The sequence below is a fragment of the Doryrhamphus excisus genome, linkage group LG14 (genome assembly GCF_037039965.1).
Source record: "Doryrhamphus excisus strain RoL-2023G ecotype Guam linkage group LG14, RoL_Dexc_Guam_v1.1, whole genome shotgun sequence".
In the NCBI taxonomy this organism is placed as follows: Eukaryota; Metazoa; Chordata; class Actinopteri; order Syngnathiformes; family Syngnathidae; genus Doryrhamphus; species Doryrhamphus excisus.
The window spans coordinates 5,042,378-5,065,374 of NC_136370.1; the positions used below are offsets into that span (position 1 = coordinate 5,042,378).

Here is a 22,997-nt window from a genome sequence, read left to right on the forward strand (position 1 = left end):
ATGTTGCTTATCAAATGTTTTGTCAAAATGTTGTTTTATTATTTTTTTTAATTGCTTCTTATTTTAACCTTCTTCTTGTGTTAGGGTCGGCACCGACCCGTTTTATATTTTAATGCATAAAGATTAAGATTAAGATATGCCTTTATTCGTCCCTCAGTGGGGAAATTTGTAAAAGAAAAAAAGAATCACATAACATTTGTTTATTGCATCAAGGCTTTTTGACTTTGTCAGGAAACTCTATTTCAACAAAATAAAACCAAAAAAATATTTTTTACTACATTTTAAAGTGGTCCAGGGTACACCCTGGACTGGTCGCCAGCCAATCACAGGTCCCCATAACTAACTTAAATGTGATTTCTCAGATGGGTCCATGAATGACATTTTTGTTATAATTTTCCCCATATTGTATTTTTTAGGTGGTTTTATGGCCGCCTGTTTGGCCCAGGATGTCCAGAAAACCTCCAAACCCCTCATTGGGGGTCCTGGCAAAACCCATAAATTGCCATAATCCCACTTTTCAGAGGGGGTGATTTATTCATTCATTCATTTTCTACCGCTTATACTCACGAGGGTCGCGGGGGTGCTGGAGCCCATCCCAGCTGTCTTCGGGCGAGAGGCGGGGTACACCCTGGACTGGTTGCCAGCCAATCACAGGGCACATATAGACAAACAACCATTCACACTCACATTCATACCTATGGACAATTTGGAGTGGCCAATTAACCTAGCATGTTTTTGGAATGTGGGAGGAAACCGGAGTACCCGGAGAAAACCCACGCATGCACGGGGAGAACATGCAAACTCCACACAGAGATTGAACCCTGGTCTCCCAGCTGTGAGGTCTGTGCGCTAACCACTAGACCGCCGTGCCGCATGTTGCTGCCACTGCCCCATTAATGGGCACTTTTGCGCATACGTATGTTCACAAAAAAACATTTTTTAATACCCTGCAGTAAAGTGCATAATTTTTAGGACTTGTGCTTTTAATTCTGTATGTTTTAAATGCTAAATGCTTATATTGTCATGTAAATTGTAAAGAGATTGACTGGCAGAATGGAACCTCATACATGCTCAGAGCCGGCATCCCATCTGAGCATTCTCACAATCCCATTAGGCTCTAAAATGTCTGTACGTGTGTGCGTCATTGCGTGGGCTCTCATAAAAAGTGCTGCAAAACAAATTAACCTCCATATAAATGTTGGTGTCATAGAAATGTAAAGGCATTCAACTCTCAGGTCAAGGCCTAGTAAGGACTCATCCGAGGCTGCTTCGGATGTGATGTGCACAAGCAATTGTACCACCGTGTGCAAGAAAGCCATCATAATTTAAGCCGTTATTTTTTATTTTTTTTGCCGTGGCTGTTCCACACGCTTTTTAAGGTTAGTCAGGTGTTTGCAAGCTGCAGAAATTAAAAAATGTTTAAAAGAAAAAGCCGCTACATATTGTTGAGCCCGGCTGACCCCCATTAAACAGTCTGGGACACTTTTTAATTAGCAGCAACTCACGTGAAACGACAGAATGTATTCATTTTAATGGAGGTTTAATTGAGGTCGTTTTTGGTCCCCCGTCGAGGCTTTCAACCTCTAAAATGGCTGCTGACGTGCCACAGTCGTGGTGTAAACCCCACCCGCCCCCAAGCCCCCCATCCGCCCCGCCCCGGGTGAGCCATTTGGTACGTGACCCCAGAGATGATGACAGCCATTTCCCATAATTCACCATGTTGACAGATGAGCGGGCCCTGCGGGGTGTGTGCACTCCAAGGTGTGTGTGTGTGTGTTACATCATGCTTAATTACACTTGCAGGAAGTGGCTTGTGAGAATGTTCTCGCCAGTCCTTGAATGCGGACACAGCTGATTGGTGTGTGTGTGTGTGTGTGTGTGTGTGTGTGTGTGTGTGCGTAGCATGTCCATTTGTAGCGTAAGGTGGTTGCACATGCACTTTAAAGTGAAGGACAAAGCCGACAGGATAATTAATGTCGCCACTTTTCTATAAAATGTTAAATCAAACCCTGTAACAGCTCTCTCTGGAGGATCGCTTGTCCAATTTAATTTAGGCTGCAGAGCGAGAAAATGGGGGAAAAAAACGCAAAGAACCATGTCTCCTCATCACGGCGCAGTCTTGCCTTACCTTTTTACTTTTGTCAAGACCGCACAACAGGTAGACTAGCCTAGACAGTACACACTAGCAGTGTTGTGTCAATGTGCAACCTATCAGAAATGTATCATAGCTAGAAGAAACTATACATAAAATTAAAAAGTAAACATGTATATGTGTAGGCCTACGCTGAAATAATTTAAACACTGAACTCTCTGCCTTTTTGGTTCCAGTATATGTATAAAATGAAAACAAAATGTAGCCAACTGTTAAATAAAAAAGCTAATCAGCTGTCTACATAGTTCCCATTTCCACATAACAATGTTTATTTATTATGTTTATTTATTTACACTGAAAGCAGGAACTGTTTGTTTCCTAGATGACCTGTGGCAAGTGTTATGGTCCTGAGCAAAAATTAATTAATAGTAAAAAAAATAAAAGATTGATATTTTCAAGGAGAGGGAAGGCGAGGTAGGTAGATGCTTTGGTGTTTTGTTTTGTTTTTTTAGGTGTGTCGCCCTACTTTGTTTTTTGCGACTTTGCGTCATATCATACAATGTATTGCTGTTCGTTTTGATCAGGCAAAATTTGTGGTTACCTAAACTCCCTGACAGGACCCCTCCTACCTAACTCCACCGAATCATGAATCCAGGAAGCTACGGAGCCGGCTTTGGTGAGAAGAATAAAACCTTCATTTCGACATACCGCGCTACAATAAATAACAGATTTCATGGTCGTTGTACAGTAATACGGAAACATAATCTTAAATGAATGGCATGCAATCTGCAACTACAAAAATTATGAAGATAGCGGTTAGCACAGCTAGCTAGCGACTGCTGCTAGCATCTACGTTGAAGCTGTTATCGTCGCCATTGACTGGTCCAGATGTTTACAAAAAGTTATAATTGTACAGTAGTATGATGTGATGTGTTCTATATAAACGTGTCTGTTAATATACTGTTAATACTTGCTTGACAGCCTATGGGACGGTCCTTGTAAAAGACAGGATGTACAAACTGTGTGGTCATTGGACGAAGGGGCCACGCTGAAAGGCTGAAAGGTCCTATTGGTTCTCGACCATACCGGTTTTTGTTTACTAGAGAAACTTCCAATGCACCCACAACGTCTTGTTCGGCTATTATAGTCATAAAGTCCTAACCATTTTGTTTCTGTAGTTGATGGCTTATTAGGAAACCAAAACGATATCCACTGGGATGCACTGTGGATGGCCAGCCACAGTCATACATGTGTCGTAGCTACACTGTGGTGAGGATGGGAATTGGACGGGGGCATCGTAGCTACACTGTGGTGAGGATGGGAATTGGACGGGGGCAAACGCGAGGCAACGCTCAAAGGCAGAAATAATCCAAAACATCATAAAACACAGGCGATGGGGAAATTTTTGCAGAAGCCAAAAAACACAACGACGCCAAAACAACTGCATGAGAGAAACGTTACAATTTATGGAGCTGCCAGGAGGTTTTGCTACACATTTGGCCCAGTTGGCTTCTGTATAATTCTCATGTTGTTTGCTTATCTCATCTATTGTTCCCTTAATTTTAATCGGGAGCAGGCTGGACGATGTGGCTTCTATGGATCTTGCCACTGTCGCTGCTCTCAGTTGTTTCTAGTGCTGGGGCAGACTCTAAGGCTGTCACCACCACCCTCACAGCCAAATGGTCTGATACACCCCTGCTGCTGGAGGCCAGGTACTGCTAACATTTCACTGATACTAATAGAAATGTATTTAAAATGCCCCAATTTTTTGTGTGCTGTTCTTCAGTGAGTTCCTGGCAGAGGAGAGCCAGGATAAGTTCTGGGATTTTGTTGAGGCCAATCAGAACATAGAGTATGAAGGTAAGCAAAAGGCACCATATTACATCTCAAATCGATCCTTTATCCTTTATTTCTTCGGGGGGAAAAAAAGCCTCTAATCAACTTGAATTATCTTAAAGGAGCAAAACCACTGTTTAACAATTGAGTCAAAATAGGTAGTGGAAGAAAAATGTCCACAAAAGCGAAAGAAAAGAAAATGTACTGACAAAGGCATACACCCTATTGTGTATGTTTTATTTGAATTAAATAGCATTGATTACTTCATTAAAACAAATATAAAGTTGGTAATTTATTTCATAATAATGCTTTTGTGCAAAACGAAGGACTCCCTCCAAACAAACCTGAGCATTCACATACGCAGGAAACATTGTATGAGATAATTATACTTTGGATGAGTCTTTGTTATTTGCTTGTCGTCCTCCAGCAGGCACAGATGAGGCCGATTACGACCTGATCGTGAAGAAAGCTGGCACCCTGCTCAGCTCCGTCCAGGTGAACATGCTCAAGTTCGCCCTGTCCCTGAGAGCCTATTCGGCAACGGTACACTCCTTTCAGCAGGTACACGGAGTCACACTATTTTCCTCATGTTCCTGCTGCTATAGCACTCTTGAATGTGTATGTCTGTGCTAACACTGCTGTTTGTGTAGATTGCATCCAATGAGCCGCCTCCTGCTGGCTGTTCGGCCTTCTTCAGCGTCCACGGAGAGAAGACGTGTGATCCTGACACGTTGACAGCACACCTGAAAACGGCACCGGGAAGGTACAGTAATTGAAACAGAGGCTGGTTATTATAATCAGAACTTAATTATTGCCTCTACTGTCCTCTCCGTCTCAGGCCAAAGCCTTATCTTTTCAAGGGCGACCATAAATACCCGGGATCAAAGTCTGACGCTCCTGTTGTCATCCTGTATGGCGAGTTTGGAAACTCACAATTTCAGAGGCTTCACCAGGCCATCGTGTCTAAAGTGGAAGAAGGTCTAGCGACTTACGTGCTTCGACATTACCTGGCTGTAGGTGTTTGACACATACGTGTGATCATCTCGTTTGATTCTCTTAGATTCTCACAGTAGTGGACTTTTTAATATAAGCAGTAAATAAAATATTAGACAACATCTTAAGACCTTATTTCCCCATAGAATCCCAATGCAAAGAGAGTTTATCTGTCTGGCTATGGAGTGGAGCTGGCTATCAAAAGCCAGGAGTACAAGGCCAAGGATGACACACAAGTCCAAGGTATACACACATATACACTGTATACAAACCCAGAGGAGTCCCCATGCAGTTATTAATTGATTGTGGTTTCAGGGGCAGAGGTGAACGCTACAGTGATCAGGGAGAACGATCCAGTGGACGAGGTCCAGGGATTCCTTTTTGGCCGATTGAAGTGAGTTCAGACTGCAACTCGTGCCAAATGGGCTTCCTCTCCCATTACAACACACTTTCAAACCACAAAATAAAAGCTAAATATGAACTGTCAACAGATGCAATACTCATTTGGCCTGTGCTTCCACAGGACTATCTACCCAGAACTGAAAGAACAGCTGAAAGAGTTGAGGAAACATTTAGTGGAAAGCACCAATGAAATGGCACCACTAAAAGTCTGGGAAATGCAAGGTGGGTTTGTTCCAGCCCAATCGTACCTTCAACTAGAAGACATTTCCTTTCCTACTTTCTCAAGTTCTTGTTAAATTTATTCCACCCATGGTCCGGTCCGGGCACACACACTCCGCTGTGATTGGTCCCATTCCCAAGTGCTCCCGAGGAAGTCCAGGCTACTGCCGAACTGACAGCATACAGATTGTACCCGGGCACGCACATAACAAGGCTCACCGTGAAGCTGCAGTGAGCCAGTGTTTAAACCAAAAAAAAAAAACGAGCGTTCAGAGCATCCCAAACTTCTTTCACATCCAAATGCGCAAACCTCATTATCTGAGACAGTGGAATCGTTTAAAACGAGAATTCTAACATTCTAACTACATGTATTGGTCAGAAAAGTGGGGAAAGCATTGTCTCCTTTAATGAATGGCTCCAGGTCAAGTTTGCAGACATGAAGTCCAAACCAAGTAAGATGACTCACTATTTGACAACAAAACACATTGCGTACTGCCATGGCCTTTTAGGAAGATAAAAGCCTACAGAGCATAAAGTATTAAGACGCTGAGCGGATGGCGAGCATAAAACACTTCCTGGGCTTACAGTTAACGTCTACCGGCATTATTTGTGTCACTTCAATTTTGAGGGAATCAATTTTACGACGGTGTAAATACACCCTGGAGCTTTGTGTCCATTAGTTTTGTCGACAAAGTTGACAAACGATGGCTCTTGACTGGCACAAATCCCACGTTGCCTTCCGATCATAAATAGACTCTCATCGTTCAATCTGATTAATAGTTCACAGGATTTAGAGGGTAATAATATTATTTCCTTGGCTGTTTTACCAGAATTATCCACTAATATATATGTATTTTATGATTGACTTTATTTTATTCTACTTGTAGGAATAAAAGTAAAGGTTAGTGTTGCTTGGGGATGTGAGCTCATGCAATATTTTACGCCAAACCTGCAGTGTGTCTGCAGGCTGCGTGATCAATAAGTGAGGTCAATCGATGTCCTCTTGATACATCTGAGACATTTTGCAACAATAAAGCCATATTGATTGGTGTTACAGTACCTTTTTAAATAATGCACTTCCACCACAGCGTCCAAGCCTTACAAATTGCACGTTTTAACTTTTCCTTTATTTGTATGCATTTCAGGATGTTTGGAAAGCATCTTCGACGAGGAGGCTTTGATTGTTTTGAATAAAGGGTGCATGGCGGTGGGGGGGGGGGGTGCTGAGCAAGCTGAGCTCCATGTTCAAAGTGCCATGTGGGCGTCGGTCTCCCCTGCTGGGGCTCGTTAGCTTAGCCTGTTTACAAAGAGAGGCAGACCTCCAGGGGCCCTAATCACACCGACAACAAGACCATTGCAGCAGTGTATAATCCATACTCCTCCTCATTCAAAGGCTGATTATGCATATATACTTAATGTTTACTTTTTACTTAGACGCCTTGCTCCTGACTCCCTGGAAGGCAACTTGAGATTATCACGGTGGCATGCTGTCAAAAGTTTATTCTGAAAGGTGCAAATGAGTCTTGCTCTATCTTAAACATAGCATCCTGCCTTGTTTTGTTTTGCTCTTCCCTCTTCTTTCCCAGACCTCAGTTTCCAGACAGCCGCTCGCATCCTGGCCGCCCCCGCTGTTGATGCCCTTAACGTTATGAAAGACCTGAGTCAGAACTTCCCCACGAAAGCCAGGTGACGAATAAACACACACAAACAAACATAGTGAAGCTCCAGCAAGAAAAAAAATTCTTACTCAAGTCAGCCCTTTACCCCACTTTGTATAGGTCCATAACTAAAACGGTGGTCAACGCTGATATCCGCAAAGAGATCGCCGACAACCAAAAGGTATTTGTCATTGGCCAATTTATTAGGTACACTTACAAAATAAATCTAATGATGTCCACTCCCAAAGTTGGATAGAAATGTTTGCATTTAATGATCACTGTGGTTTGAAACTCTGTTTTGGTGTCTGTCATCTAATGCAATATACTCAATATCTGCATCATTTATGCACCTTTGAATTTTGTGGCTTAGCTCTATCCTTCATTCATTCATTCATTCATTTTCTACCGCTTGTCCTCACGAGGGTCGCGGGGGTGCTGGAGCCTATCAAAGCTGTCTTCGGGCGAGAGGCGGGGTACACCCTGGACTGGTCGCCAGCCAATCACAGGGCACATATAGACAAACAACCATTCACACTCACATTCATACCTATGGACAATTTGGAGTCGCCAATTAACCTAGCATGTTTTTGGAATATGGGAGGAAACCGGAGTACCCGGAGAAAACCCACGCATGCACGGGGAGAACATGCAAACTCCACACAGCGCGCAGGCCACACAGCTAGGACCTCTATCATGAGTTTTCAAATACATGGTAATGGTAATGGTAATGGTTTAATTTCATTTGAACATGCATCAGATTACAATGCAGAGTGCATCCCATAATCAGTTCCCAGTTCCACATGTCCAAAAGGAGTAGGAAGAAGCATAGCTTATTAAATCCTACCCCTCCATCTGGTACTTTTACAATCAGTAACTGTTACATTTGTTCACCTCCTGCCTTTCTAATATAATTTTCTAATAATTTAAGTTTTTTAAGTTGTATGTTATTTATTTATTAATTGTTTTTGTCACGTGCCAAAGTACGAGGTGATATATATTAATTATATATATTTTATATTATACTATTATATTTTATATATATTATATATTATCTAATTGTATTGTTATATGGCCTTATTATCTTATTCAATATCATTTATTTTCCTAAATTAAGCATTTTCAAGCATACAAAAGGATAAATGAACTTCAATACAATACTACTAATGTTACTGCAATGTTCAGTGACCAAACGTAGAGGAGCCGTTCTTGCTTCAAATATATCCTTTAAAGTGTTAGAGTACACAGGCAATGACTGCGGCGCCAATAAAAAGCAAACGAGAGAATGACCTGTCCGATTGCCATGGAAGTGCAACCTGAAGTGGAAATTACACTTTTAAAGTAAAAGTTTTCATCATAAGAATCTCCATATAAACCTATATAAACATGGACAACAGTTCGTGCCAGATCTATCTGTAGCAGTCCATATTTATTTGTGGTGGCCCGCCACAAGTGAATGTATGGAAAACACTTGTCTGCAGTTAATAGTTGTATTACATATTTGACTGGTGTCTTTTATGGTGGTTGGATTTAAGATGAGTAGACACTTTTGCTTGTCGTTTCTCTTCCGGCTGACTGCAACAGGGATCATTTGCTTTAGCTGTTTACCAAAGCATTCCAATAAAAGAGAGACACATGTCGTTATTACATAGAGCCTCCTCCAAAAGAACAGCTCCTCTTTACAATCTGAGGGGAAATATGTCCAAATGCCTCCAGCTTTATTTCCACTACTTCAGCCTTTTGCTGATTCGTCAAACGAGTCATGCAGAGAGGAGCAATGACTGATTGAAATCATGTTTCCATGTCTGTCCAAGATGCTCTTTGAGTGAGACAAACAATATTTGTGTTACTCATGTCTTGTAATTGCAGCTCCACAAGTTTGATTAATTTGACGTCTTTGTCTCTCTGTAATGAGATTTGACTGCAGTGGCCGTGAAAACAACACACACTAATTAGCTTGTTAGTGCAGGGTCGGATTGCTAAACTGACCGACTCCAAGCAGAAATGTCGATGCTTGTTTGTGTCGACCGTCTTACAGTGACAATGCAGCTGTCGAGGTGAATGCCTTGTTTTGACGTTCCAAGTTACAACCATGACAATAGGCTCAGCCTCATTACAGGACATTTCATTTACCCTTTTTCTTCCTTCTCAGTTTTTCAAAGGAACACTGGGCTTGCATCCCGGTGAGTCGGCCCTGTTTATCAACGGACTACACATCGATCTGGACACACAGGATATATTCAGGTACTCGCACTCATCATTGACATAGCAAACTCTCATTATCCGCATCATTGTCAACCTCCAAAATGTGTCCCGCAGTGTGTTTGAAGTGCTGCGTAGTGAGGCGAGGGTGATGGAGGGTCTGCGCTCGCTGCATATTGAGACTCCCTACATTCATGACATCCTGAAGCTCAATGTCCAGCCAACAGATTCCGATTATGCTGTTGATATCCGCAATCCAGCTATCAGTGTAACACCTCAGTCATACCTGCCTTTATACAGTAAATGCTGCTCATCTCATATGTATACATTCATCTTTGTTTTTGCCTTTTAGTGGATCAACAATTTAGAGACGGACCACCGGTACAGCTCGTGGCCCTACAACGTGCAGGAGCTGCTGAGACCCACCTTCCCTGGAGTCATCAGGCAGATCCGCAAGAACTTCCACAATCTGGTACGGACCACAGTGGATCCAGATTCAAGATGGAAACACTTAACCACCCTTGTGTGCCTGCATGTGTAGGTGATCATTCTGGATCCAACCCAGGCCAACGCTGCGGAGCTGTTAAGCGTTGCAGAAATGTTCTATTCAAACAACATCCCACTCAGGTTTGTGACCTCAAGACTATAATTAGTACACAAGTACGAAACATATTTCAAAAAAAGATAATTTAATAGTGACTTCATCCACTTGAGTATTGGAGTACATATCACACATTAGTAGTTATGAATAAAGTAAATGACAACACAACGGAACACAAAATGCAGTTTTTAAATGAAACGTTTTATTATTAAGGGAGAAAAAACTCCAAATCTACATGGCCCTGTGTGAAAAAGTGTGAAAAATTTATTAAAGCTAATAACTGGTTGGGCCACCCTTAGCAGCAATCAAGCGTTTGCGATATCTTGCAGTGAGTCTCTTACAGCGCTGTGGAGGAATTTTGGCCCTCTCATCTTTGCAGAATTGTTGTCATTCAGCCACATTGGAGGCTTTTCCAGCATGAAGCACCTTTTTAAGGTCATGCCACAGCATCTCAATAGGATTCAGGACTTTGACTAGGGCACTCCAAAGTCGACATTTGGTTTTTCTTCAGCCGTTCAGAGGTGGTGGTGGTGGTGCTGGTGTGTTTTGGATCATTGTCCTGCTACAGAACCCAAGTTGGTTTCAGCTTGAGGTCACCAACAGATGGCCGGACATTCTCCTTCAAAATGTTTAGGTGGTTGTAAATGTTCTTTTTATTCAGCAGTGGTTTTGGTCTTGGAAGTCTGTCATTCTAGCTGTTTTTGTCCAGTGTCTTTCTTATGGTGCAGTCATGAACACTGACCTTAACTGAGGCAAACTAGGCCTGCAATCTTTTTGGATGTTGTTGTGGGGTCTTTTGTGACCTCTTGGATTAGTCATCGCTGTGCTCTTGGGGTCATTTTGGTTGGCCGGCCACTCCTGGGAAGGTTCACCACTGTGCCATGTTTTTGCCATTTGTAGATAACGGCTTTCACTGTGGTTTGCTGGAGTCCCAGAGCTTTATTATTATTAGTAACAATATTAAGATTAATCATATCATATATATATTGAAAGCATTACCGTATTTTCTGCACTACAAGTCACACTTTTTTTCATAGGTTGGCTGTTCCTGCAATTTATACTCCAGTGTGACTTATGTATGTTTTTTTGTACTTAAATTGTGCATTTTTGGCCTTGTGCGATTTATACTCCGGAGTAACTTATAGTCCAGAAAATACGGTATATTTAGCAAAATAGCTATAAAAGAATATATGTGCAATAGTAAGTGACTGTTTTAGATCAATAATAAATATTTCAAATATATTGTATATCATTCCAAAGCCTTTTACTGAAAGTCTACTTGGATAAGCTCCACCATACCCCCGCGACCCTTGGGAGGACAAGCGGCATAGAAAATGGATAGATGGATATAATAAATATGTTAAAGTATGGTATTTGTGAACAGTTTTATTGCCTTTTTTTCTACAGAATTGAGAAAAATTACCCAAACTCTGCAGAGCTGTGGGGCCCTTTGGGATAAGTTGTTAAAATCAATTTAGATTGTGGAGTTTTGTCAGGCATAGCTTAGGAAGACCTTTAAAATGTCTGCATGAGGCGATGCTGCGCTTGTCTGAATGCTGATGAAGCAGGCAACACACACTCTGCATCCCAATACGATTCCAATGTAGCCTATCTGTGTGTGTCTTGTATTTGTAGGATCGGGATGGTGTTTGTCGTATCAGATGAAGACGACATAGACGGGATGCAGGACGCAGGTGTGGCACTGCTGCGAGCCTACAACTACATCAGCGATGAGGTCGACAGCCACAACGCTTTCGAAGCCGTCATCTCTGTGAGTTGAAGCCTCCACGTCAGACCTCATGGTCAGTGCCACTTGTCAGCTCATCTATTCTGTTTTGCTCTGCCTCCTCCAGATGTTCAACCGCTTGCCTCCTGGTGGACAATTAACTGTCGGTGATGTCATTAAAGTTCTGGAGAAGAGGTTCCCCTATGTGGAGGTCAGCAGTGTCCTGGGAGCCGACTCCAGCTACGACAACAATAGGAAGGTGGGACATGCAGGTTTTGTTTTTGTTTTTGTTTACACTTAAAATCCATTTTTTTTTATGTTCACGTTACTATGTGTATGTTTTGAAGGAGGGACGGGCGTATTATGAGCAAACCGGGGTGGGCCCGTTGCCGGTGGTCATGTACAATGGCATACCATACCAGCAGGAACACCTGGACTCTGATGAGCTGGAGACGGTCACCATGCAAAAGATCCTGGAGACCACCACATTCTACCAGCGGGCTGTCTACCTGGTCAGTTGGAGTCCCTTATGGACAAGGGGCAGTAATGTCAATAAACTCATAGGTTTGGAACGTTTTGAATAGCAGGTACCTTATAGTTAAAGAAAGAGCTCTATTAGGTAAGACACTTGAAAAATCGCAATTGAGACACTATTTCCTAATGACTTGTTTTAATCTCTTCTCTGCTTCCACAGTGCTGTTTTAAGTCAGTGCATTGCTGACTTGCAATAAGATAATGTGATTGAATGCTTGGCTAGGAGTCAGGGAAGTTTTCTGTTCATTGGCTGGCAATAAAATAGCTCCGCTCACATATGATAGTGATGGTACATGGATTTGTACCTAAAATAAAAAAAAGATGCAAAGAATAATGTGATGTTCCTTTGTGGTTGATAGGGCGAGCTGGCCACCGATCATGACGTGGTGGACTACATCATGAACCAGCCTAATGTTGTCCCTCGCATTAACTCCAGAGTCCTCTCCACCACCAGAACATACTTGGACCTCTCCGACACCAGTGAGTCAACACTATTGATGAAAAGAAGAGAACAGATGATTGAATTTAAGCAACCCTCCCGATAATTGCTCGACACAGTCATAGGGGAGCATCTGCAAAGTGGCACACAAAATAATGCCCTCTTTTTTTTTTAATCCCCAGACAACCATTTTGTGGACGATTACGCTCGTTTCTCGACTCTGGACACGCGGGAGAAGAGTACGGCCATGGCCAACAGCATCAATTACATGACGAAGAAAGGTCAGCGCATTAAAACGGGACATTTGCTTGAGCATCGCCAGAGCGAAGACCATTTAGTCACCTTCAAGCCTCAACACTCCTCATGTATTCTCCTCCTCTGTCCTCTTTCTCCTCTCCATCATGTTTTAAAATGTCCCCTGCACCAGGGATGACCGCCACCAATCGGCATGGTAATCACGCTCTTCCCCTCCTCCACCTCGTCCTCTTCCTCCTCACTTCTTCTCTTCTCTGTAGTGAGATGTCTCCACCGCCTCTCTTCCATCCATGCCTCATCTCTCAGGGATGATACTCATGGCTCATTAGGCATGACATTGTCCTTTAGGGTCTACCTGGTAAAATGTACTCACTACGATTTAACGTCCTTTTCTCCCATCTCCATGTAGGTGAGCATGACAGTTCATGTAGAGTTTGTTAGCTGCATGTGTACGCGGTTCTCTTGGTTCAACCCAGTTTGAACCGTGTCTTCCTTGCTCGCTGTAGATGACGGCTACATCCGCCCTGTGACCTTCTGGGTGGTGGGAGACTTTGACAAGCCGGCAGGACGCCGCCTCCTCTACGACGCCATCAGACACATGGTGACTATAGGGGTGGAACTCCTTTACGATGATTACGTTTCCCACAGGACAGCAATCTATATGTGGGGACATGATGTCATTGACTAATGTGCAAAATTGGCCATGACAAGTAATTTTTAAGAATGCGTGGGCGCCCTACAGCTGGAAAAAAATATGAAAAACAGAGCGATACATGCTTTCATGTTCATAAAAGTTTCCAAAAAGACCAGAAAGTTGGTACATTTGTCACTAGTTGCTTTTTTGAAAAAGACAATTTAGAGGGCGTCTGAATGAATAATTGCTAATATAGAGACAAAGTTGCTAAATTGGCAATGCTGATCCCTCCTGCTAAATCGTCTTGCTCTCTGGCAGACCAGTTGCGTATGAGGTGAGGTAAGAAGCAGGGTTACATTGCCATCTACTGTACTGAGTTGTAACCACAGGCTACATTCACAGCCCCAGTATAATGTGTTAATGAGCGAGTGCTAACAGCTTGCGCCAAATCTATTTGTGGCGATCCACATTTACAGCATATTATCTAAATGTATAGGAAACCATATGTTCTACCTGCTTTGCTCTGTTTCTCAGAAAACCACTAACAACGTGCGACTGGGCATGATCAGCAACCCGTCAGTCGACCCGTCTGCAGAGTCGAGCCGCGTGACCCGAGCCGTCTGGGCTGCCATGCAGACACAATCCGCCAACCACGCCAAGAACTTCATCACCAAAATGGCCAAAGAGGAAACAGCCGCGGCGCTGGATAAGGGTGCCGACATCACCGAGTTTGCTGTCGGGGTGAGTTACTCTTGTACCTTTCTCTCCAAATAATTATTTTATAGAATTATACATTTAAACACTAAAATTCCCAACTGCTGAGTCCAAAATACACTACCAGTTACATATTTGGAGACGCTTTCTCTTTTAATAACATGAGAAAATGTCTGAGACACTTTGACAGGTCGTGTACATTAGTGTCCCTTTTTATAAAAAAAAAAAAAAAAAAAAAAGAAAATCTCTATCTTCATGAAGTTGCAAGCTGTTAGGTGCATCTAAACACAACAGGTGGTGCTATATATGCTAACAGCAATCAGAAGCCTGAAGAAAGTCATGTCCAAAAAAGGCACAGTAATGGTAATGGTAATGGTAATGGTAATGGTTTAATTTATTTGAACATGCATCAGATTACAATTGAGTGCATCACATAATCAGTTCCCAGTTCCACATGTCCAAAAGGAGTAGGAAGAAGCAAAGCTTATTAAATCCTACCCCTCCATCTGGTACTTTTACAGTCAGTAACTGTTACATTTGTTCACTTCCTGCTTTCCATAATATAGTTTAAGTTTTTTTTTTTTTGTTGTTTTAATAATGCACCTCGTACGTACGCGGTGATATGAGCATCCAATGACATAATGGGTACCATAGTAAGTGTCAATATAGTGATATATATATAGCATATCACATAGCAATCATTGCACATAATAGCAATGATGTGGGCAGACTGCCACTACTGTGCTGTGCCGCTAATGCGTCTACAACTGTATTGTTTTTATTATGGCAAATTACACTTTTTATCACTTCTTTACATTTTTGCTTGTTTAGTAAACCTTTTTGAACAACCAGCAGAACATGAACACAAAACCGTTCAATGACAAAGTTGTTGAGAGCACTTAAACTGAGAGTCTAAAATGTCAAGCCTCCTTTTTACCTCACCTCTTTAGTGCACGGTGACCGAGTGGTTAGCACGTAGGCCACGCAGTCAGGAGATCGGGACCGGGTATTCCGGTTTCCTCCCACATTCCAAAAACATGCTAGGTTACTTGGTGACTCCAAATTGTCCATAGGTATGAATGTGAGTGTGAATGGTTGTTTGTCCATATGTGCCCTGTGATTGGCTGGCCACCAGTCCGGGGTTTACCCCGCCTCTCGCCCAAAGACAGCTGGGATAGGCTCCAGCACCCCCAACCCTAGTGAGGATAAGCGGTATAGAGATGGATGGAGTAATATGTGACTACTACAAAATGTTGTACTATTTGGCACAAACCTACAGTTAAAATAATCAATGATCAAACACGCTGGCATAGCTTGGCGTAACCTGTGAGCTGTAAACCGTCATCAATTGACATATTGCAGACTAGTTTTCATTCTCACAATATTAAGGAACAAAGTTAAGAAAAACATCTTCATCTTTTCCTACAGGGGATGGATGTGTCATTGTTCAAGAGTGCATACGAGAGCCCTAAATTTGACTTCCTGCTCTCCCACGCCGCCTACTGCCGAGACGTCCTCAAACTGCAGAAAGGACAGAGAGCCGTCATCAGCAATGGACGAGTAAGTTGTTTTTTTAAAAATGTATTTTCGTGAATTCTCTCAGGACATGGGTCCATTAATAGAAAATACTGTTTTCTTTCTCTTCCTGTGTAGGTCATCGGCCCGCTGGAGGAGGACGAGGTGTTCAACCAGGATGACTTCCTCCTGCTGGAGAGCATCATCCTCAAGACGTCTGGCGAGCGCATCAAACGCAAAGTGCAGCAGTTTGGAATTGAGGAGGACAGGTAACGTCTGCTGTGTTTTCAATGACTCCGCTTGGAACCAATCATTGTGTTCATGTAACACTCGGCTTTCTTCTAGGGCCAGCGACCTGGTGATGAAGGTGGACTCTCTGCTGTCGTCTCAGCCCAAAGGAGAGGCGCGCATTGAGTACGGCTTTGCTGACGACCGCTACAGGTGAGTTTTAAGAAACCTTGGCAGGTATGAAGTGTTGAGTTGTAACCCTGAATAGGATACATGGGATCAAATGGAAGTGGATTCATGCTCTGCAGCGTGTAACTTTGTGCTTCTCTTCAGTGCTGTGAAGATCCGTCCCAAGGAAGGAGACGTGTACTTTGACGTAATTGCCGTGGTGGACCCCGTGACCCGGGACGCTCAGAAATTGGCTCCCTTCCTGATGGTCGGTTTCACTGACTTCATCCTCTCTCCCTCCTGTTGATGTCTGGTTGCTCATTTCCTGGATACCGTCCTCTTCTTGTTCATCTTCCAGGTTCTGAAGCAGCTGGTCAACGTCAACCTGCGTGTCTTCATGAACTGCCAGTCCAAACTGTCCGATATGCCCCTGAAGAGGTGAGAGAACCACATCCGTGCCTTTATCCTTTTAATAGTTGACCCCTTCCTGTATCCTCTAGTTTTTACCGCTACGTGCTGGAGCCTGAGGTGGCGTTCCAGGCGGATGGCAGCTTCTCCCCGGGCCCCATGGCCCAGTTCATGGACATGCCTCAGTCACCGCTCTTTACACTGAACCTCAACACTCCAGAGAGCTGGATGGTGGAGTCTGTGCGTACGCGCTATGACCTGGACAACATCTACCTGGAGGAGGTAATCCTCGCTTTTAGATATTTGTCAATGATATGTTGTTTGTACAATTTGTTCATGTTGTCTTCTGTTGTGATGTGCAGGTGGAGAACATGGTAGCGGCGCAGTACGAGCTGGAGCACCTCCTACTGGAAGGCCACTGCTTTGACGTCAGCTCAGGTCAGCCACCGCGTGGCCTGCAGTTCACCCTCGGCACCGCTTCCGAGCCCGTGATCGTGGACACCATCGTCATGGCCAACCTTGTACGTCTCTCCTGGTTGGCAGCATCACTTCATGTCTTCATGCTGGTCTGGACTAAACAACACTTGCAACCATGTGCTCTGCAGGGCTACTTCCAGCTCAAGGCCAACCCAGGAGCTTGGATCCTGAAGCTGAGGAAAGGTCGATCTGACGACATCTATAAGATTTACAGGTGATGACAACAAGACATGACCTCATTTGGCCCCACTTAATACTTAACATCCATGCTCTCTGGGGTCAAAGCACATTAGCATTAACAGCTGTGGCTGGAGGCAACCTCCTTATGTACTCTGCAAGATGGCAGTAGCTGCAGTTGATGTATCATGAGTGGTTAGCTTATCCAGTGGTCAGCTTTATCCACCGTTAAATTGTTGGTTCCACCAGTCATCCATACATCAGCGCTATCGACGTTCTTCACCCCTTAAAGGTCTTTTATAGTCAATGTAAACTTAACTTAACTGCAGTTAGTTTTCAACTGTGTTTTATTGTGACCGGATTGTATCCTTTGGTTCTTTTAGTCACGACGGTACGGATTCACCAGCAGATTCGGATGACATCATCGTTGTCCTCAACAACTTTAAGAGCCGAATCATTAAGGTCAAGGTGAGTTGATGCAAGAGCTTTACCGTAATGATTACCGGTAAATCACGTTTCACAGCGGTAAAATCCTAATAATACATAAAATGTATTATTAGTATTACTGCTTCACATTGAATTGATGGTAAAGCCGTGATGGATAACCATACTCGAACCCATGGACCAGGGACACTGCTCATCTATTGGAGCAGCAGCTGCCAGTTACAGTACGTTATGTATCTCTCTGTCAAAGCACAAACTCGGGTGTCAACCAAAGCACCCTTGGTACACAAATGCATCGTGCGATCACGCGCCATTTTGGGGGTGGGGCCTCATGCGCAGTTTACAGTGTTGACCTTTACCAAGAAAAGTATATCGTGTGTCTTTTTTTTTTAATAAAACTTTGTTAGACTTCAATGTGTGTATCAGTACTTGTTAAACATGTTGAGTACATTCAAGAATACTAATGGGGATTTTTGCCAAACGTTCATATTATTACATCCCTGCCTCCATGTTGTCACTTGAACTTAGACCAGGGGTCTACATTCCTTCAACTGAGGAAGGAACATGAAGTTATATGTATTTATATATATTTAAACTGCATTGCTTTCCTCAAACTGGTTGAAAGGGTTTTTGGAGTATGAACTTTTTTTTCATTCCCCGTTTTGTTGGTTTTTTTCTAAATATTTCAACTTTATTCTTAAATCATCTAAATCATAAATGTTGTTTTCACAACATCTCCTAATGTAGACTGTTTTGCTTTTCATAATTTAACATCATTTTGTTTCTCATACTATTAAGAAAATCTAATCAAATAAATCAAAACATTTCAACTCATGTGACTAAAATGGCGGTAATTAGCAGTATTTCCCCCCATAAAATGTTGTTTTTCTTGTTAGATTATGAATATTTTCCTCATAAAATGGCCACTGTTTTTTCCATTTCTGCTTTGTTTCTTTTTTCTTTTAAATGTCTTGCTGGTAATTATGGCTTTATTGCCATAATATTTGTACTTTATTTAGTTTTGTTTCTCATAATGTTATGATTGCAATTTAGTATTTTGACTTTGTTCTTGTAGAAATGCTGCTCATTTGACTATTTTATGTGGTTGTTTTTTAAAATAGTTTTCTTATTGAATGTATAAAAAACAGCTACAGGCCGTCGTCAGGTGAACTTGATGGCGGTAACTTCACCTTTGACCTTGTTGTAATGAGCGTGTGTGCCCATCAGGTCCAGAAGAAACCAGACAAGTTCAACGAGGAGCTGCTGAGCGATGGCACCGAGGAAACGGACAGCGGCTTCTGGAAGTCTCTGACCAGGTACGCCAGCGGTTGACAGCTGCTCGTTAAAGTACGGAGCTTTAAGTTTGGAGTGACATGGTCACGCTCCTCGTAGGGGCTTCACGGGTGGCGGGAAGACCGAGGAGGCGAAGCAGGATAAAGACGACGTCATCAACATCTTCTCTGTGGCCTCGGGTCATCTGTACGAGCGCTTCCTCAGGTGGGTCACATGACCTGGCTCACAGTAAAGCCTCAAGAGTAACGCTTCTTCCTGACCGCTCACAGGATCATGATGCTGTCCGTGCTGAAGAACACCAAAACGCCCGTCAAGTTCTGGTTCCTCAAGAACTACCTGTCGCCAACGTTCAAGGTCTGATTCTGCCCGGACCCTTCTGATCAGCGCTGAGCTTCAAAGTCTTGAATCGTCTGGTCTGGTCTGGTCTGTCTCAGGAGTTCATCCCTCACATGGCCCAGAAGTACGGCTTCCAGTACGAGCTGGTCCAGTACAAGTGGCCCCGCTGGCTCCACCAGCAGACCGAGAAGCAGAGGATCATCTGGGGCTACAAGATCCTCTTCCTGGACGTCCTCTTCCCGCTCGCCGTCGACAAGATCCTTTTTGTGGACGCAGACCAGGTCTTTGCTCCTCCAACTGGATTTGATTAGTAGAAATCAAGCCCTTCATCCAATAAAGGCCCTGCCATCTCTGCAGTTGAGCATGAAAGGACACACCTTAGCTGAGGCCTACAAAGTCAAACTTAAGTCTGGTTTGTGCAACTTCAGATCGTGCGGACGGACCTGAAGGACTTGCGGGACTTTGACCTGGAGGGGGCGCCATACGGCTACACCCCCTTCTGTGAGAGCCGCAGGGAAATGGACGGCTACCGGTTCTGGAAGTCGGGCTACTGGGCAAGTCACCTGGCCGGGCGCAAGTACCACATCAGGTGAGCACGGCCGGCCTCCAGCACGCCACACACACACCTTCTTTTATTTAGTCCACATTTTATGTTCCATCTACAGCGCCCTCTACGTGGTGGACCTGAAGAAGTTTAGGAAGATAGCGGCGGGGGATCGCCTCCGCGGGCAGTACCAGGGTCTCAGCCAGGACCCCAACAGTCTGTCCAACCTGGACCAGGTAAAACAACACACATTTCATTCATGGAGATGAGATGCCGGAATGTTCTTGTGTGTGTTTGAAGGATCTTCCCAACAACATGATCCACCAAGTACCCATCAAGTCACTTCCTCAAGAGTGGTTGTGGTGTGAGACCTGGTGCGATGACTCCTCCAAGAAGAACGCCAAGACAATAGACCTGGTACGTGTACTTATCACACACGCCCCGCCCCCTTCCTTAGTTCCTTTTTTTCACCATTGGCATACGTCAATGTTTCAGATCATCAAACCAATAAAATATTAGTCAATGACGGCACAACTCAACACAAAATGCAATTTTTAAATCATATTATTCAGGGAGAAAAACAAATCCAATCCTCCATGGTCCTGTGGGGGGAAAGTATCGCCCACTCCTGTTACATAACTTTAAAGTCAACTTAAAACTTAAGAAACCACATATAGTTGGTGGGTAGACAAATGATTTTTTTCAGATTAAAATGAACAAAGCATTATTAGAGCCCTGTAGACATGACAAAACACGACTATAGTCACATTTATACTCTTTTTATTTACAACATATTGCGCAACTGCAGGGTCTTGAGACACACGCTAACTCGCAAACTAGAGAGCTAGCGACCTAAACGGTAGCCTTCAAGTTATTTCCTTTAAACTTAAATAGCCAAAAACTTACCACTTCCACACTTTAACATGAACATTAATCAAACGTAATAATTTTTTCTGGGTACATGATACCATACAGCATCCATATCAAACTTGCGCGGGCCGCACTAACATTAAACTTTCATATCAAGGCGGGGGCCTCAAACTAGTGTCGTGTGGGCCACATTTGGCCCGCGGGCCGCGTGTTTGAGACCCCTGCTGTAAAGCCACATATATATACACATATACATACATACATACATACATACATATATATATACACACACACACATATTCTATAAATTTGTGTGTAACTAGGGTATCATTTTCTAATTTGACGCGACATTCACTAACATGGACATAAAAAGGTTGTAGCTCATGATGGCCAACAGAGGGCGCATTCGTACATACTAGTGTGACGTGTCAGTGAGCTGAAACGGTAGCAGTTGCTACAGTCCTCAGCAGTCAAGTCTTACCTCCAAATGGCCACTAGAGGATGCCCTAGTCAACAACCAAAGACTCATTTCCTAACTTTTTTAAGTATGATTATTTTTACACTTTTGTACGAGACAATACCATAGTACATGTTCATCTATGCGTCTGTCACTATATACAATAGAAATACTGATTAAGTCTTGACCAAGTTGTCATACCTTCCAATATCTCACAGAGAAAATTAGTTATTGTATTTCCTTTCCTTTTACGGGCTATTTGGCTCTTTTTTGTGTATCACTTTTATAAATGAGCATGATTAAACCATAATATATGTATGTATGTATATATCATTGTACAGTACACAAAACGGGGGTTGCACGGCAGTCGAGTGTTTAGTGCACAGACCTCACAGCTACGAGACCAGAGTTCAATCCGGGTACTCCGGTTTCCTCCCACATTCCAAAAACATGCTAGGTTAATTGGCCACTCCAAATTGTCCATAGGTATGAATGTGAGTGTGAATGGTTGTTTGTCTATATGTGCCCTGTGATTGGCTGGCCACCAGTCCGAAGACTCCAGCACCCCCGGCGACCCTCGTGAGGATAAGCGGTAGAAAATGAATGAGTACACAAAACGGAGTGAGTCCTGTTAAGGGTGTGATACAATCTAATGGCCATGAGAGGGCACACTAGTTAACAGAAAATGAATTTTCACTGTAACAATGTCTCCGGTCTCCATAGTGTAACAACCCAATGACCAAGGAGCCCAAGCTGCAGGCTGCTGTGAGGATCGTAGCCGAGTGGAGTGACTATGACCAGGAAATCAAACGTCTGCAGACGAGAGTTCAAGGAGAAACAACACAAAACATTTCCAAACAGCAAGAAAGCACAGGTACCTCATGTAGTACATTCATATCCCACACTTTCATGTCATTAATAACCTTGTGGTGTTTATCTCCCCATCAGACATTCATACAGAATTGTGAAGACTGGATTTTTACCAAGCTCTGTTTAAAGAGTTTTACCGACACCATTCTTCCGCCCGGATGACTGCCGGCAGTCCTCAATCAACGGCTGCTCCATGCTCCCAATATTGTTTCTGGTTTTTATTTCTCCCTGCAAGGTGGATGCTTGTCCATATTGTTTGTGTGTGTGTGCGCATGTGTGTGTTAGGTTATTTGTGACAATTCCACAATTTTCTGTCAGTTTTTTTTGCATTTTATGAAGAATGAAATAAACACTGACAGTCTTGAATTAGTGTGACTTTTTTGTTGAATGAAATGTCCTCATAGCGTGTGTATATATACATACATAATATTCTTAAAAATCTGAACTACACAATATAGACATGTCGTAATTTTAGTCATGGAATACGTGTAGAAAAGTGTGCCTAAACATCTTTAGTGACAGAGACTTTATTGTGATCCATTTTGAAAAAAGGTTTTACAAAAAAAAGGTAACATTCAATTTTTACACCAAGTCTTTAAAAAATCACTTAAAATAAGGTTTTGATACATTGAAATAAATTTCTAAGTGATGGCTTCTATAAACAAGAAGGTAATATACATGTAAAATGAATGCTACAAACAGAAGGATTAACATGGAGGGAAAAAAAACGACATATGATTGTTTTACTTTTGGACTTGAAGCACACGCGGGCCGGAGAGTTATTGCAAAAGCAATCTTGCATCTTCTCGACTGGAATGTTTCCCAAATTTTTTACGTGTTTTTGTCCTTTGAACAAAAAAGTGAGCGAGAGACCACCCATCCCACTAGATCAGCCAAGACTTACAAAG

The 22,997-nt window shown here is 42.9% G+C and overlaps 1 protein-coding gene across 1 annotated transcript; it reads left to right on the forward strand.

Annotated features, from left to right (window-relative positions):
* Positions 1–2,692: 2,692 nt before the first annotated feature.
* On the forward strand, positions 2,693–22,455 carry uggt1 (UDP-glucose glycoprotein glucosyltransferase 1). Its single transcript, XM_058091445.2, has 40 exons — positions 2,693–2,768; positions 3,669–3,804; positions 3,879–3,952; positions 4,356–4,489; positions 4,579–4,691; positions 4,767–4,941; positions 5,068–5,164; positions 5,237–5,315; positions 5,445–5,545; positions 7,129–7,228; positions 7,321–7,381; positions 9,350–9,441; positions 9,517–9,667; positions 9,752–9,871; positions 9,941–10,026; positions 11,636–11,771; positions 11,854–11,985; positions 12,074–12,238; positions 12,620–12,740; positions 12,882–12,980; positions 13,461–13,555; positions 14,123–14,329; positions 15,731–15,862; positions 15,956–16,086; positions 16,163–16,258; positions 16,379–16,481; positions 16,572–16,651; positions 16,714–16,903; positions 16,984–17,142; positions 17,227–17,312; positions 17,659–17,743; positions 18,947–19,035; positions 19,112–19,216; positions 19,282–19,366; positions 19,447–19,629; positions 19,777–19,937; positions 20,014–20,128; positions 20,193–20,309; positions 21,943–22,093; positions 22,168–22,455. Exons 1-40 carry the CDS (start codon positions 2,738–2,740, stop codon positions 22,185–22,187), a joined length of 4,593 nt encoding a protein of 1,530 aa, XP_057947428.2. The 5' UTR covers positions 2,693–2,737; the 3' UTR covers positions 22,188–22,455.
* The last annotated feature ends 542 nt before the right edge of the window (positions 22,456–22,997 follow it).

What these genes read in the sequence shown, in the direction of transcription:
- uggt1 (XM_058091445.2), top strand. Translation starts at nt 2,738, where the DNA reads ATGAATCCAGGAAGCTACGGAGCCGGCTTTG. An exon ending in AGATCGCCGACAACCAAAAG is followed by an intron (nt 7,382 to 9,349) that starts GTATTTGTCATT and finishes CTTCCTTCTCAG; the next exon opens with TTTTTCAAAGGAACACTGGG. An exon ending in GCTACGACAACAATAGGAAG is followed by an intron (nt 11,986 to 12,073) that starts GTGGGACATGCA and finishes TATGTTTTGAAG; the next exon opens with GAGGGACGGGCGTATTATGA.